Raw genomic sequence first — 13,799 nt, 5'->3', positions numbered from 1 at the left:
GTCGGGTACCTGGGATTGATTCCTGTTCCCAGAAACACACATCCATGAAACTATTTCAGAAACTCGGACTGCGAGATGACCAGCTCCCCTTGACTCATCAAGTCAAATTCTTCAGCATTACCCCGACGGGGGATGAAGAGAGAAGGTGCCAAGCCATCTGGGACAGTACGATGAATTTTTACTTCCAGCGGTCCCAGTGGATGTTTGCGGTTCCCGTCATTTCTCCAAACCAGTTCACATACCATCTCCAACGGGAGCAGATTCTCCCTTTCACCCTGGTTGGCCATGACGTCAAAGCAGGGGCATTTGGCTGTGTTTATCGGGTCAAAATACACCCCTCGCATATCTATCCTATCGAGCACCAAACTAGAGAGGTAAGAACCGTCTCCATAATCATCGCCATGGAAGCTTGTCGTTCCCTCCTTTACTGACTTCTGAATGGGATGTCCCAGATTGCCGTCAAACAGATCAACATTAGTGGGAGTAAAGAGGAGCAGAAGGCGATCAACGATGCGTGGCCTAATGAGGTACGGGCTTTGGAGATCATTAAAGCCCGTAAGAATGCGCACCTCATCCACTGCATCGCTGCCATCGAGAGAGGTAGAAGCCGCTATCTTCTTTTCCCTTGGGCTCAAGGAGGAAATCTCAAAGAGTACTGGGAAAGGAAACCTCGCCAAGACCCTGACAAGGCCAACATCATGGAGGCTCTCATCCAGCTGAAAGGCCTAGCCGGCGCTCTCTGCCATCTCCATTACTTCAGTCACGCCCACGATGGGGAAGATCCCTCTGACTCACTCATGGGGGATTCCTCCGACTCGGACGTGAACGGCATCATGGGTGAGTATGGTCACATGACTCAGGATGGTTCTATAAGACACGGCGATCTCAAACCCGAGAACTTGCTATGGTTCTTAGACGACAAAAGAAGTGGATGCCTCAAAATCGCCGACCTAGGTCTTGCAAAGCGTCATGTCATCGCCACCCAAGACCGATCCAAGGCTACCTCGACGAGGTATGGAACCATTCTCTACGAGGCTCCGGAAGCAGAGACAGCGCTAGGAAACCAGCCTCGCTCGCGTCAATACGACATCTGGTCTATGGGATGCATAACGTTGGAATGGGTTATTTGGATCCTCTACGGGAGTGAAGAGCTGAAGAGGTTCTACGAGAATCTGAAGAGGAGCGGCCGTGACTATGGCCCCTACTACACCTTGACTGGTTCTGGCCAGGGTCCTACACTCCACCAAGCTGTTGACCATTGGATAACATTCATCCGGAAAAATCATCCGATATGTCAGCGCGACTCGGCCATCAACGACCTGCTCAAGCTGGTGAAAGACAGGCTCCTTGTGGTTCACCTACCACCTCATCGACCAACGACTCTGCAAAGCCACAGAGCTCGGGGGATCCAGTCTGATCTGCCGAGCATGAGGCCGGATGGAGCAATTGCATACAGAGCTACCTCCAGGGATTTGGAGAAAGCCATCCAGAACATCTTGAACAAGGTAACGAGGTCTGATGAGTATTTGCTGACGAGTAGAGACCTCAAATCGACTCCCAATGTACCAGACTTCAAGCCTGGTCTTCAACCTGGGGCATTGAATCACGGGGCAACGAGGGGTCAGCAGGGAGATCTGGCACCTCCAATGTCAAGCGTGAGAGTAAGTCAAGGGGATGGATTCCATATCCATCAGCCATGGTTCTGACAGCAACACAGAATGTAGGTTCTCAATCTCATGGTTGGGAAATAGAACTGCACTTTGAACAGCTCAAGTAACTCAGCACTGCACATAGGACGTCTGTTAACCCCTGCCTTGTCCGACCTTCTGTTAACTTGCTGACTTCTCTATAGTACGTAAGATAATAGACCACCTAGTTCGTCGGTTTGGAGGTTTTATTGACTTTGGCAGTCAGTAAGTCTCCAAGCATGTTGCTATCCTATTCCGTTCCGCTAGCCAATCTTGGATGACGAGTTGTAGCTGGTACGTATCACTTGAAGGTTCAGCATATGGACTGTGATGTTAACATGCCTAACTAATAGCCTGTAAGCCCTTCCCAACATTGTCAATATCAATAAAGCAATACTGATCACGTTTTCGTTAGCCGGTGAGCACCCTTTGCCTACCTAGTGGTTGAAACAAAGAAACTTCCTCACCATTTGCCATGGATAGCTCGAAGGTTGGGAATTTCCCGTCGACAACATATTTGTACAGCGGCTTGTGCGTTCAGTCGGCCTTGATAACCTGATGCCCCGTTCTTCAACCTCGGCCAGGCTCTGCGATGGATGCAGGGACCTTGACTTCGCCAATCCCAGCTTCTATCTTGAGGAGAGCTTAGACAAGCTGAAAGACAGTTCAAAGTCATGTGAACTCTGCGAGCTGTTCTATGATACTTGGTGTCGTGCTTTTGAGGTCGAAAAGCGCGGAACCATCGTCCGACTTGAGCGGACTGACTCGGTTATTAAGGCAGTTGGGCCTCGAGCTCTGCCTATTCTTTCGATGCTCACGCTCCCACGTAAGTTGCTCACGCACGCGCTTCTTGGAAATACTGCGGGATGAGGAATATGCTGAACACTTTGATCTCTTAGGTGACCTAAATGCGATCTCAGGGTTCCAGATTGGGCTCCCGGAACTGCCCCAGCCTGGTTCCGATCAGTTCTTTCAGATCATTCGGCAATGGCTTCAAGACTGCGACGAGCACCATGGACACTGCCAATTGGCACATGAGCCCAGACTCCCAACAAGGCTAATTGATCTTGGAAGTCTGGAGTGCCCACTTTTGCGCTTAGTCGAGACGCGCGATGGTGAGGTGGCACACAACAGCAAATATATTGCTCTCTCCCACCGCTGGGGCGACACAAACAAGCATCGCCCATTTTGTACCCGGATGACGGATGCGGGCGGCATGGGACACGATCTAGAATCTTTCAAGACGTCTATTCCCTTCGATCAAGTGCCCCAGACATTCCGAGACGCCATCCAAACCACCCGCCGATTGGGGGTCCGATATCTCTGGATTGACTCTCTCTGCATCATCCAGGGCGACGATGGCGACTTTGGCACTGAAGCTAAGCGGATGGAGGATGTCTTCAGCTGCGCATACTGCGTCATTGCAGCCAGCCGGGCTTCAAATCAACGCGAAGGGTTCCTCAGGGAACGTCCACAACGGAGGTCTCTAGCCACCCACCAGGCTGGCTCGGCTAGTGGACGTGGAGATACCCTCTACATTTGCGAGGCTATCGATGACTTCGGCCGCCAGGTGCTGGACGGTGCTCTGAATCGTCGCGGCTGGGTACTCCAGGAACGTGCTTTGGCACGACGGACCGTCTACTTTGCCGATACGCAGACGTATTTCGAATGTGGACAGGGGGTAAGATGCGAGACTCTGGCAAGAACCCAAAAGTATGTTGTCTTTTTTAGTTACTACTTTCACCTCACTTCATCTTGGACCTGGCCACTAACTCTGCGTCCTTAGCAATATGGAAGATCTCCTCGGTGACGCCAGATTTCCTGACAAGGCGTTGAGGACGACTTCTAGGGGTCTGAAGATCCGCTACTTTCAAGACTTGTACCGGCGATACTCGCGACTCGAATTCAGTCATATTCAAGATCGTCCAGTTGCCATTGCTGGCCTGGAAAGCCGACTCCGCCGGGCGTATTGCAGGCAGGGCGGTTTCGGCATCTTTGATGATGGGCCTGGCCATGGACTGCTGCATCGGAGTCTTCTTTGGCAGAGGAGCACAGACGAGGAGACCATGGAAGATGCTATGGAGCCTATCGACTTCTCCGAGCACCCCGAGCGCGCACCACCCACATGGTCATGGATGGCCTTCAAAGGGGCCATTGATTACATTAATCCTCCATTCCAACAGGTTGAGTGGGAAAAGAGAGAAGTTGAGCCGCCATGGTCAGTTACACCAGGCGGTAGCGACAACTCTCGCAACCCGCGTCATCTTAGAGTGGTAGCGCGACACTTCAATGTTGCAAGACGCCAACCCGGTGAGGTCGATCTCGTCTATGACACACCGGAGCGCAAGGCGAGTTCGGACGGCCAGCGACCTATGTGCGTTGTGGTGGCCCAAGAGAAGGGGCAGAAGCCGGTCGAGGAGAAGAGGTATTACGTCCTCCTTGTCAGTGGCACGCCGGAGATTGTATCTTCAAGTCAAAAGCTGTTTACGCGGCTCGGGGTTGGGTCTATGCTGGGGAAGTATATTGAGCTTGGACAGAGTGGCCAGGGGGGTGTGGTCAGGTGATCTTGAGAATCTGATGGATCCTTTACTAGAATGCTATACAACGGGATCCGCTGTAACCTTTTTTTTATAAACCTTTTTATTGAACTTTTGAATCTACTGGCGATACTGAGATGATGTGGGAAGGCTGTGAGGAGTATAACTGCTACTTTGGGGAAACGTCAGGGCTCAAAGACGAACGCCCGCAAAATAAACACTCCTTAGAGCAAAGCAATCTCAGAGACTCGAGGTAATAATCATGATAGTCGGTCTTGCAGGTTCAGAACTTACAAAACAGGCAGAGTCAATGGATGGTTAGGAGGTGTAAGATACCTTGGTCTTAAGTGATTTACATTTGATCAAGCCTCTTCAGAAATGAACAACTGTGAAGACCAAGCCGGAATTAGGACGCTTTTCTCCCTTCCATCTATCCCCCATCAGCCTCTCGCTGGGGTGGACTTTCTCATTACCCAGGTCAGCTCACTATCGACTGTTATTTCATGCCCTCCACCACAATCCTTGAAGAGCCCGCCGTCAATCTACCATGAATCATCAACCTTTCCACTTTCAGTCGGAATAGTACAGGTAGTAGTCGCAATCATCGATGATGTCCCTACAACTAGTCGGATAGTCGTCGTAGTCATAGTCGTCATAGTCCGACTCATCCAATCGCTTTGTCCTGATGGCGAACTCCCCCCTTCTGAAGATGCCATCGCCAGCACGCAGTCGCTGGAAGATACAGCGCCCAGACATCTCCTGCTTCGCTACCTGATCCGTGGTTTCTTCCTCGTTCGTATCCATCACGACTTTAGTCGTCTTGGGAAGAGCCCGGTCCAGATACTGGAGGATCGATGTCAACCAGGTGGTCCATTTAACCACACCTTCGCGTGGGTATATTACGCCAAACTCATCACTATAGCCAGGCCCCCACTTCGGGATAATGACACCCAGTATGAGAACGTTGCTGAAGATGCTATCCCAGATACTAGTGTCCAGCGGAAAACCTTGGGCACTTCCGCTAGGCCGCAGGATCAGAATCATTTTCCGGATAAGCTTCTCTGTTCCCGAGTTGAATCCGAGCAAAATATTGAACCGAGCATCATGTTGATCATTGAATATGAAAGTGTTACCTCCGTACAGCAATGGCGTCACCTCATCAGTAATCTGATGGCAAACGAGAAGTAGCCCAGGAAAAGCGCTGGGGCCAGATGTGAGGCTTTGTGGACGATGACGCCGAGACTGGCGGCAATAATCATCAAGCCCACACGGATCATAGGGCGGTTCGTCGTCGGTATGCTCTTCGGGGTCCAAAGATGCGGAGGAGGAGGAGTCCCACGATTCGATTATCTCCTCGTCGTCAAACGCGACCACATCACGCCAATCGCTAGGGCGGTTTTGCGGGCGAAGAGGCCAGGAGCAGTCGAAACAGAGGTTTTGGGGGATGCAGAAGTGAAAAATGTGCAGACGGATCTCCAGTGGGATGGATAGAAGGGTTGGGGGTGCCCTCGGGCGCGTGGTGGGAATAATGGATGCCATTGCCATTCTTGCCGCACGTCTTGGGCATTGGTAGAAGAAAGAGGATAGGAGTGAGAAAAGCATGGAGGGGTCGGAGATGTGGGCTGCCTTTGAAAACTCTTAGGTGACACAGGGAGGCCGACCGCGACTCCGCGTCACCATGACTACATTTGCGGGAGAGGCCGTTGTGTGTTTGGTCCCGTGATTCACTACGTTCCTGCTGCCATTTTCCAATACTATAGGAGAGCTAATGAGAAAACACGGAGTTTGTTTGAAAGGTAATAACCATGGTGGATGTATACTGGCCCTCCTGAGTAGCTTAATAGATATATCTAAACCCCGGCTGGGGAAGCTGACGGTTTGACCCAACGTTGGTTATACTGCCGGCCCCGGTCTCCTTATCCTGCCCACCTTCAGCTCGCTCAAGCTTCTTATTTTCCCACTTGTGGATGTAGCGTAGCAAAAGGGCGAGCAGAGCGACGACAACACAAATGGCAGCGTTGGCACTACCTCCAGGTCGATATTGAGGACTGTCACTACTGGGATAAAGGTATGATCCGTAGATGGTTGCAGTGTTGCCAATCATGTTGCAGATGGCAATTGCGGCTGAACGTTTGACAAGCGGACGGGGAAAGGAATTTGCTACCCACGATACAATGATTTGGTCTGGGGGGATTAGTGAATGGTCGAGGCGAGGTTGGACAAGTAAACCTACAGGAGGACACAGCGCCCATCGGCATGAGAAACATGGCAAAGAAGCGAGCTCCAACAACAGTGGTCCCGGCAGCAATCGCGTTTCCGACGGCAGCCAGTAGCATGAGACAAACAATGTGTAAGGATCTGTCGTTTGTCTTTGCGGAGCTCAAGGTTACACAGATGGAGAGAAGGAAAGTGGCAAACTATTTGGCTGTCAGCAAACAAACACGAAAACAGGCGACCCATAAAAGAAACAGATCAAACACATACCCAAGCTGGAGCCGTAAGCCAAAGTGTGACGATACGGCCATAACCAAGCGTGCCAACAATTGTGGGGAAGAAGTATTGGAAAGTCTGCGACAGCAAACTAACATGTTGGATGAGGACGAAGACGTATACGCGGTAGTCACGGACGGCCATCTTAACGCCATCCCACACGGTTTGTTCCCCATATGTATCGACCTCGCTGATGTCCTGGGCGAGTCTCCAGGCAGCAAAGGCACGTTCCTCTTGGGTCAACCATTTGGTGGTGTGGGGGTAGTCGGGAAGGATGAAGGCGGCGAGCATGGCAAAGGCGATCGCTGCGACGCCCTCCTAACGGGTTCAAGCTATGTGAGTAGAGTGGTCCTTTATATAGAGGCAGGAAGGCTTACAATGATGAACAACCATCTCCATCCTTCGATTCCCTTTGATCCTTCAAGCCCACCAAGAATGGCCGCACCCAGCAGGCCGCCAAACATGTTGGCCAAGGCATTTCCAGCATAAAGCCAAGCCACGCGGCGAATAAGCTCAGCACGAGTGTACCAGGAACTCATGAGAAAGATGGCGCCGGGGAAGAAGGGAGCCTCAACAAAGCCAAGGAAGAATCGAATGACAACAAGGTGCGTGAAGGAGTGCGCAGCGGCATTACACGTCGACACAACGCCCCATAGGCAGCAAGAGGCACTGAGGTACAAAGAGGGTCGTACGCGAGTAAGAAGTAAGTTGGAGGGCAGCTGCATCAGCAGATAGCCGACAAAGAAGATGGATGTAGCCAAGTTGAAGTCAGTGCCAGACATTTCAAGGTCCACCTCTAGGGTGCCTTGACGCGCCTGGGCGAGGTTCGAGCGGTCCAGGAAGTTGAGCAAGTACATGATGACAAGTGTGGGCATGAGCCGCAAGTCGACTTTGCGAAGCGTTCTTTTGTCAAGTTCATTCTGCCACTCTGTGCTCTGGTTATTAAACCACTCCGTCCATACTTCGATGCTCGTCTCGTGGTTGGCAGGGGATTTGATGGCGCCAGCACTCTTGGCTTCTTCCAGCTCGACAGATGCTTTGGCGTCCATGATATGACAAGATGTAACAGTTGAGACGAACAGGATTGAGAATACACCAGCTCACATTACTGAGGGGTTGTGCTACCTAGATATAACTGTCCGACCACAAGATCGTCAGAGCGTATCCGCTCGCTTGACGGAAACATACCATCGGCAGAGGAGAAGTCAAGGGATAGACCAACCAGCAACTTGAATAGACGCTGGGATCGGCATGGAATGCAACATCATGTATACCCCGCAAACACTTCCGAGGCAATCTGAGCGTAGGAGGGGCCAGATGTAGACCCGAGATGGTCCTATGATCATAGGTGTCGGATAAAGACTTCATGGTTCCCCGCAATCAGTATGTTTCCCCAGCTATGACCATCGTTATCCGCTGGTCATAGCGGGCTTTGATGATCCTGGTGTGCTCCACTGTCGTTGCGGGAGCATGGAGAACCCTGACTCGTGCTCGTCTGTTTAGGGAAGGGATCAACAGTTGTGACTGACGTAGATGCTCTTTTTTGTGATAGGATATCGAACGACTACGGACTAGTATTGATTTAAGGGCAAAGGAGAATATCCGGTGTAATGTCTTTGACGACTTGCAAGAGTAACAAATATAGTTTTTACCATACAAGGCATGATAGAAAACAGCCCATGGTCACCGTAATAGTGTCGTCTAATCAATTACTCAAACATCTCGAATCCTCTCACCTCCTACCATCGCCGCCCTCTGTGTACATCATGATAAAGCGGTTCAAAACCCGGTAAGGTGTCGCCCCTTTCGGCTCTCCATTCACTAACACTCTGCTTGCCCTCACGACAGAGTTGATCCTTTCTGATCCTTCTCTCTCTCGCCAACTCGAGTTCCTCCGCCATCGTTTCGGGCTGTGGAGACCAAATGTCGATCTTGGTTGCATGCTGTACATGCTGCTCCATCCGCTCGCCAAAGTTGCTCCGTTGAAAGTCCTCGATAGTCGAAGTTCCCCTGTCGAGGTCGTGATACATGTTGACGGCGTGGCCCATGCCTGGCTGGGTGTAGTCTAGCAATGACTCGGGCCCGATGGGATTGAACGAGGCTTTCATAACGTCGTAGGCAGACTGAGTGGCCGTGGGAGTGAACGTCTCCTCCTTAAATTGCCGCCCCGTCTCGGTTCGGAAGATATCCACGTCTTCAGGTGACATTCCCCGTCCTTGTCAGAATTGAGGGTCCCCGAAGCGCCATCCTATCATGTCCTCCTGGAACTGGTCGGCGTTCTCGTAGCCCTCCATACGAGCGAGAGCGGTTGCGACGCAGTTGTTGTTCCGACTGTCGGGGTTGGTGAAAGACCTACCATGAGCATACCTGGTGCCCATGGGGTACATGGACGCCATGTCTATTTCGGGAGCGGGCCTAGGAGTCGCAGGCTGCATGACGGCTAGCAAGGGGTCGGTGCTTGGGTCTGGCAAGGTCAGAGTGTTGAACGAGAATTGTGACTGGCGGCTTTGACCAGGAGATGTATCAAAGTCGGAGTAAGGCGTGGAAAGAAAAGGCGTTGGGAACATGTTGTTGTCGTAGGGAAATCCTGACGATCCGGTGTAGTCCATTGTGTTGTGTAGGGTAGGTAGTTAATGTGATAGAATACTGAAGGCTGGCTGATGATGAATGATATAGAAATGTGCTAGAGTTTTGTTTATGTTTGCGTGTGAGTTTGAGTTTCCGTCGCCAGGAAAATAGATGATTGGTACCAATTTAATATTTAATCATGATGTCTTGTCTTTGGCGGCCTCGCCTTGGCAGCAGATTCGAGTTGTTGTCGGAGAGTCACAGCACAGCCACAAGGTTGTCGCAGCACAGCCCCCTATTTCTCGAGACGCCTCACAAGACCTTGTTGTCATAGTCTCCATAGGCATTATAGGCAATGTTATTAGCCTAGATCTGAGACATCCGAAGGTATGGCTAGGGTACAGTTAGTCTCGTAGTGCTGGGCGTTCTAGAAGGCTCACTTTTGAGGATGGAAGGCAGTTTGGCGCCGTGGCTGTGCACGTGGCTAGGGTAGGTAAGTATGTGGCTTTACTTGTTTGTGGCTTCACAGCTTGGATGCCTAGCTCACCCAAGTGGGGCTAGCCGCCTTTGAACTTCACCTTGTGTTGCTCCGCGGGCACTTCACATTCACAGTCTTTCATGCTTCATTTGAAGAGCAGAGCGATTTGGTTCTTCTCGTCGCCATCTTCATCATGGGCCAGAGACACCAGCTGTTTGTCATCGCCCGCGTGGGTAAGCACTATCGCTCCCTCGCCGCTGTCCATCACCAGTGGCTCTACGGCGTGTCAGCCCTGCGTTCATGCCTTCGACTCCTCCGCATCTTTTCAGACCCGGGCAATCGTTTGGCCCTCAAGCACGAGCTGGATCTCGCTGCTGCTTTCTTCAAGGACAAGTCTCCTCCTCCATCTGAGCCAGAAGAATACCGAGATGCCGAAAGCACCCCCTGCCCTTTCCCCTTCATCACGACTTGCCTGGCTATCGGTGCTAGCTACGACTCCAAGACGGGCCAAGTCCAGGCCATTCACGAGCTTCGATACGATATGGGCTATGATCAAGGCGACAACAATGATGGTATAACCGTGATTGACGTTACTGATCTGGACCATGTGCGCTATTGCTTTGTGAACTTCGGCAGTGAGTCGTCTCTTTTGTTGATGTCGAGCGGCCTTGACTGACAGTGGTACTTTAGGCGGCGATATCTATACGGCAGATGAAGGTGATGAGGACCCTCAGAGTGTGGTAGGTACAAATAGAGAGGCCAGCTGATGAGTAAGGATCATGTTGCGTCGCTCTGTTGTCACTCTGTCTTGCCTTCTTTGAATCAGCTTTGCTAACAAGTCTTCCAGTTCGCCCATGGTTCTCGTACCTAGCTACGCTGAGTTGGATTGCCTAACAAGTGAATAGACGCCCACCCTTCCGACAACCCCGCCACCGAAACTCCCTTGACCGGACGAGAATACCTGAGAGGCTACTACAGCGAGTCAGATGAGATGGTACAACGGAACATGGAGGTTGTCGAGGCGCTCGATAATACGCCTCTTGTCGAGGAGGTGGCACTTGCACGTACGTTAATGCTTGGCTAGAGACAACCTCTGCGTTTAACATTGTTACGACACTGTACTAACCTTTCCAGGAACTTGGTCCTGGGGTGGCTGGAAGGAAGAAGCCAAGCTCAAGGCAGCTGAGTCGCTGCACGACACCCAGGATGGGAAAACGACCAAGTCACTCCGAGATATGGCTGCTGCCAAACTGTTCGACCGCCTTCTCACATCGACAGACGATGATTTCGACCCCTCCCTCTTGGATGAAGTCCGAAATTTCCCTGGCTTTCAGCGGATGGTCAAGGAATACCTTCTCTCCCACCCTGAAAAGGTTGGCCCAACGCAGGCTTCGGCCCATCTTCTCCAGCTGGCCTACGCTGGTGAGGACTGTCTGGAGTGGAATCTCTTCACGAAACTCGACCCCAAGACGATCAAAGCCGCCCTCACATCTGACGCATTGAAGGGTGCCACAGGGATCAGCCTTACGGCCTTGCAGAACAGTGAGCCTGCAGAGCTCTTGGCAGCCTTGTCCTCTCTCGACCGCCTCCACACCCTGCAGGTCCTGGATCGGCCAGACCGCGAAGATGAAGGCGCCAGCAACCGACTGTTTGAAGCTCTTGCCGAGTCAGACCATCCTCTGGCCCCCAAGAAGCTGACGCTCACTGGCCTTTACGCAAACGGAATCCGTCAGAACATCTGGCGCCCCTACCGAGACCATCCCAAGACTCTGGAGGCATTTCCAGTGGTGCAACTGCTTGTCAGCCATGAGGGGAAGGATAGTGGCTTTGTCGCCTCTTCTGAATTGCAACTCGAGTCGTTCTACCTTGGCGATGCCCCCCAGACCCCGACCAGATTCATCAACGGCCTTTTCCAATATCTCGCATCCCAGGTGCTGTGTTTGCTCAGCTACAACGGAACTGGCCTCCAGTGTGCACACTGCTTCTCGTGCGGACCTTCGGCCCTTGGAGAAGACAAATCTTCAGAGATTGCAGCACTCCCGGCAGAGGCATATACCATCGCAAAGGGATCGTACCACTCCAGTGCCTACAAAGGCGTACAGTCTAAGCTGCGGGATCTCACCCCCGATAGCTGGATGGCTGTTGTATCTAAGAAGAGCGACACTGAGTTCGCGGGTGTCGACAGCCCTAGCACCACTCGCATGCGTTTCAAGTACGCGTTCGTCCGCTCCAAGGCGACCATCCAGGTCGATCAGAAGCACTGGAGGGGTTCTGATATCCAGCCTGCCGAGCTCGAAGTGGTGGATATGGAGGAATTCCTTCACAAAACTGCACCTGAAGTCGACACGAGCAAACTTGCCTGCCACGTTTCCAACCTCGAAGACACTCTTGTGAAGGCTACGCGTGCACGAACTATCGTAACAACACCTGATGAGGAGCCTCTTTTCTCTTCGCTCAGCCCTGATGAGGCTTGTGTCATATTGAACAAGTTTGTCGGCGCGATGCCGCAGGTGCAGAAGTCTGTGGCGAGAGGCTCGAGATGGGGCATCGGGGGTAAGTGCAGCTTTGCCTTGCCGTTGCTTGGATGGAAAGCTAATGTGTTCGTTTTAGAAGATGCTTGGATCTCCAAGCTCGGATTTGATGCTGATGAGAAGGACTGATTTTTTTTGAACGCGAGGCCAAAGCGTTCCGGCGCCCTTTGATCGAACGACATGTCTCATTCATGTCATGGATTTGTGCCTTTTGGCTTTCAACAGTGGCAAGGGCATCCTCTGAGGAGAGTTGGGTATGGAGCCACCTGTCAGACACAAGTGCTTCGCGAGGTTAACTAACCTTCTGCAATGACTAGTACAAGGTGTCATGTAGCCTTTTGTAGATCACCCAACTGAAGTGTGTTGAGTCATGTACCCTCATTCGTTTTGCAGCTGTTATCAGATGGTGAATAAAGGCTGTTAGAATCTCTCTATCGCGGAAACTTGTACATCTCTCCAAGTCCGCCCTGGAATGACCTTTATCGGCATAGGCAGGGGCAGGAAGACCAACGTGACTGCTCATATCCATTGCGCAGCCCCCATTGGGTCAATTTTATGCCAAGTTGATAGTTCACATGCGTCAATCAAAGGCCAAGCTTCCTAGCCAGGAACGGAGATGGTGGTCTTGATCCGCGAGCCAACCAGCTTCCCCCATGGTCCACTTGAGGCCTGCCAAGCTGCCACCGTCCCAAGCCTCGACGAGCCTCACGAGATGAACAAAGACACAGATTCCTGGACTTGGCAAGCTTAAAGTTCTGGTCGACAACTGACATGGCGTGCGCTAACCATGGTCCTACAGATCCGCTCACACTGTGCAGTGCCATAGCGCTTGGGCTGACAGGCTGATGCGGGTCGAGCCTGGGCGGGAGGCTTCCATTCCCGGGGTCGATCGATGTTTAAACTCTGATATCGACTGATATCTAGGTCATCCGTTTGGCCGGTTTGAATGCCACGCGGTCTCGACGTTTATAAGCTTTGCTCTTCGTTCATTAAGTGGTGAGACTCTGGGCTCTTGTGGTTGCGAAAATTCCGTCTTCCGTCTTAATGCAGGGGATTCCTGACTACGAGTCAGGTCACTGCATCCTCCAAGCCACTGTAATCCAACTGCATCACAGACACCGGGCGCGTAGAATCGAATTGCCTACTGCGAAGTTCGCGCTGATATTGTCTCAGTTGGCCCATCACCAAGTTTCAGCCGGAAAAGGATGTTGACGATTAGCTTTGGTCTAAACACTGCATTCGGCGCCAAAAGGTCAAACGCCATTCCAGCCAGGACGCGATGTTGGCGATGAGCTTTGCAGTACTCGATGTCATCTGGCAATTGAGCGTCTCGCTTAATTATCTTGACAAGGTGGCGGCCATTGCTCAAAGTGATGTTCAAGACGGGTACCGATGGGAACCTGGTTATAGCTCCAATTCCAGGGTCCATGGACTCGGCATTCAGGGGATCAGATGCAAGCCAAGGCGAGTGCCAAGTTCAACGACGGATTTTCACAGCGCTAAGCGT

General features: G+C 51.8%; 4 protein-coding genes across 4 annotated transcripts; 2 read left to right on the top strand and 2 right to left on the bottom strand.

Moving 5' to 3' along the window:
* Positions 1-443: 443 nt before the first annotated feature.
* LRP88_03899 (uncharacterized protein) lies at positions 444-4,252 on the top strand (the record flags this gene model as incomplete). The annotated part of the gene is made up of 6 exons (XM_083240500.1): positions 444-1,513; positions 1,570-1,661; positions 1,853-1,913; positions 2,354-2,514; positions 2,588-3,347; positions 3,475-4,252. 6 exons carry the CDS (start codon positions 444-446, stop codon positions 4,250-4,252), a joined length of 2,922 nt encoding a protein of 973 aa, XP_083103790.1.
* Positions 4,253-4,795: 543 nt separating this feature from the next.
* Positions 4,796-7,764, bottom strand: LRP88_03898 (major facilitator superfamily domain-containing protein; the record flags this gene model as incomplete). The annotated part of the gene is made up of 5 exons (XM_083240499.1): positions 4,796-5,392; positions 6,114-6,409; positions 6,459-6,642; positions 6,710-7,033; positions 7,093-7,764. 5 exons carry the CDS (start codon positions 7,762-7,764, stop codon positions 4,796-4,798), a joined length of 2,073 nt encoding a protein of 690 aa, XP_083103789.1.
* A 1,170-nt stretch (positions 7,765-8,934) lies between these two features.
* On the bottom strand, positions 8,935-9,324 carry LRP88_03897 (uncharacterized protein; the record flags this gene model as incomplete). Its single annotated transcript, XM_083240498.1, has 1 exon — positions 8,935-9,324. One exon carries the CDS (start codon positions 9,322-9,324, stop codon positions 8,935-8,937), a length of 390 nt encoding a protein of 129 aa, XP_083103788.1.
* Positions 9,325-9,954: 630 nt separating this feature from the next.
* Positions 9,955-12,421, top strand: LRP88_03896 (uncharacterized protein; the record flags this gene model as incomplete). The annotated part of the gene is made up of 6 exons (XM_083240497.1): positions 9,955-10,396; positions 10,452-10,501; positions 10,609-10,618; positions 10,667-10,825; positions 10,896-12,314; positions 12,372-12,421. 6 exons carry the CDS (start codon positions 9,955-9,957, stop codon positions 12,419-12,421), a joined length of 2,130 nt encoding a protein of 709 aa, XP_083103787.1.
* Positions 12,422-13,799: the final 1,378 nt, after the last annotated feature.

The sequence above is a fragment of the Fusarium phalaenopsidis genome, assembly GCF_050370095.1.
Source record: "Fusarium phalaenopsidis strain FUZ10S chromosome Unknown contig_32288, whole genome shotgun sequence".
NCBI classification, from domain to species: Eukaryota; Fungi; Ascomycota; class Sordariomycetes; order Hypocreales; family Nectriaceae; genus Fusarium; species Fusarium phalaenopsidis.
Note: the sequence above shows the minus strand (reverse complement) of the source record. Positions and strands in the feature narration are given on the sequence as shown.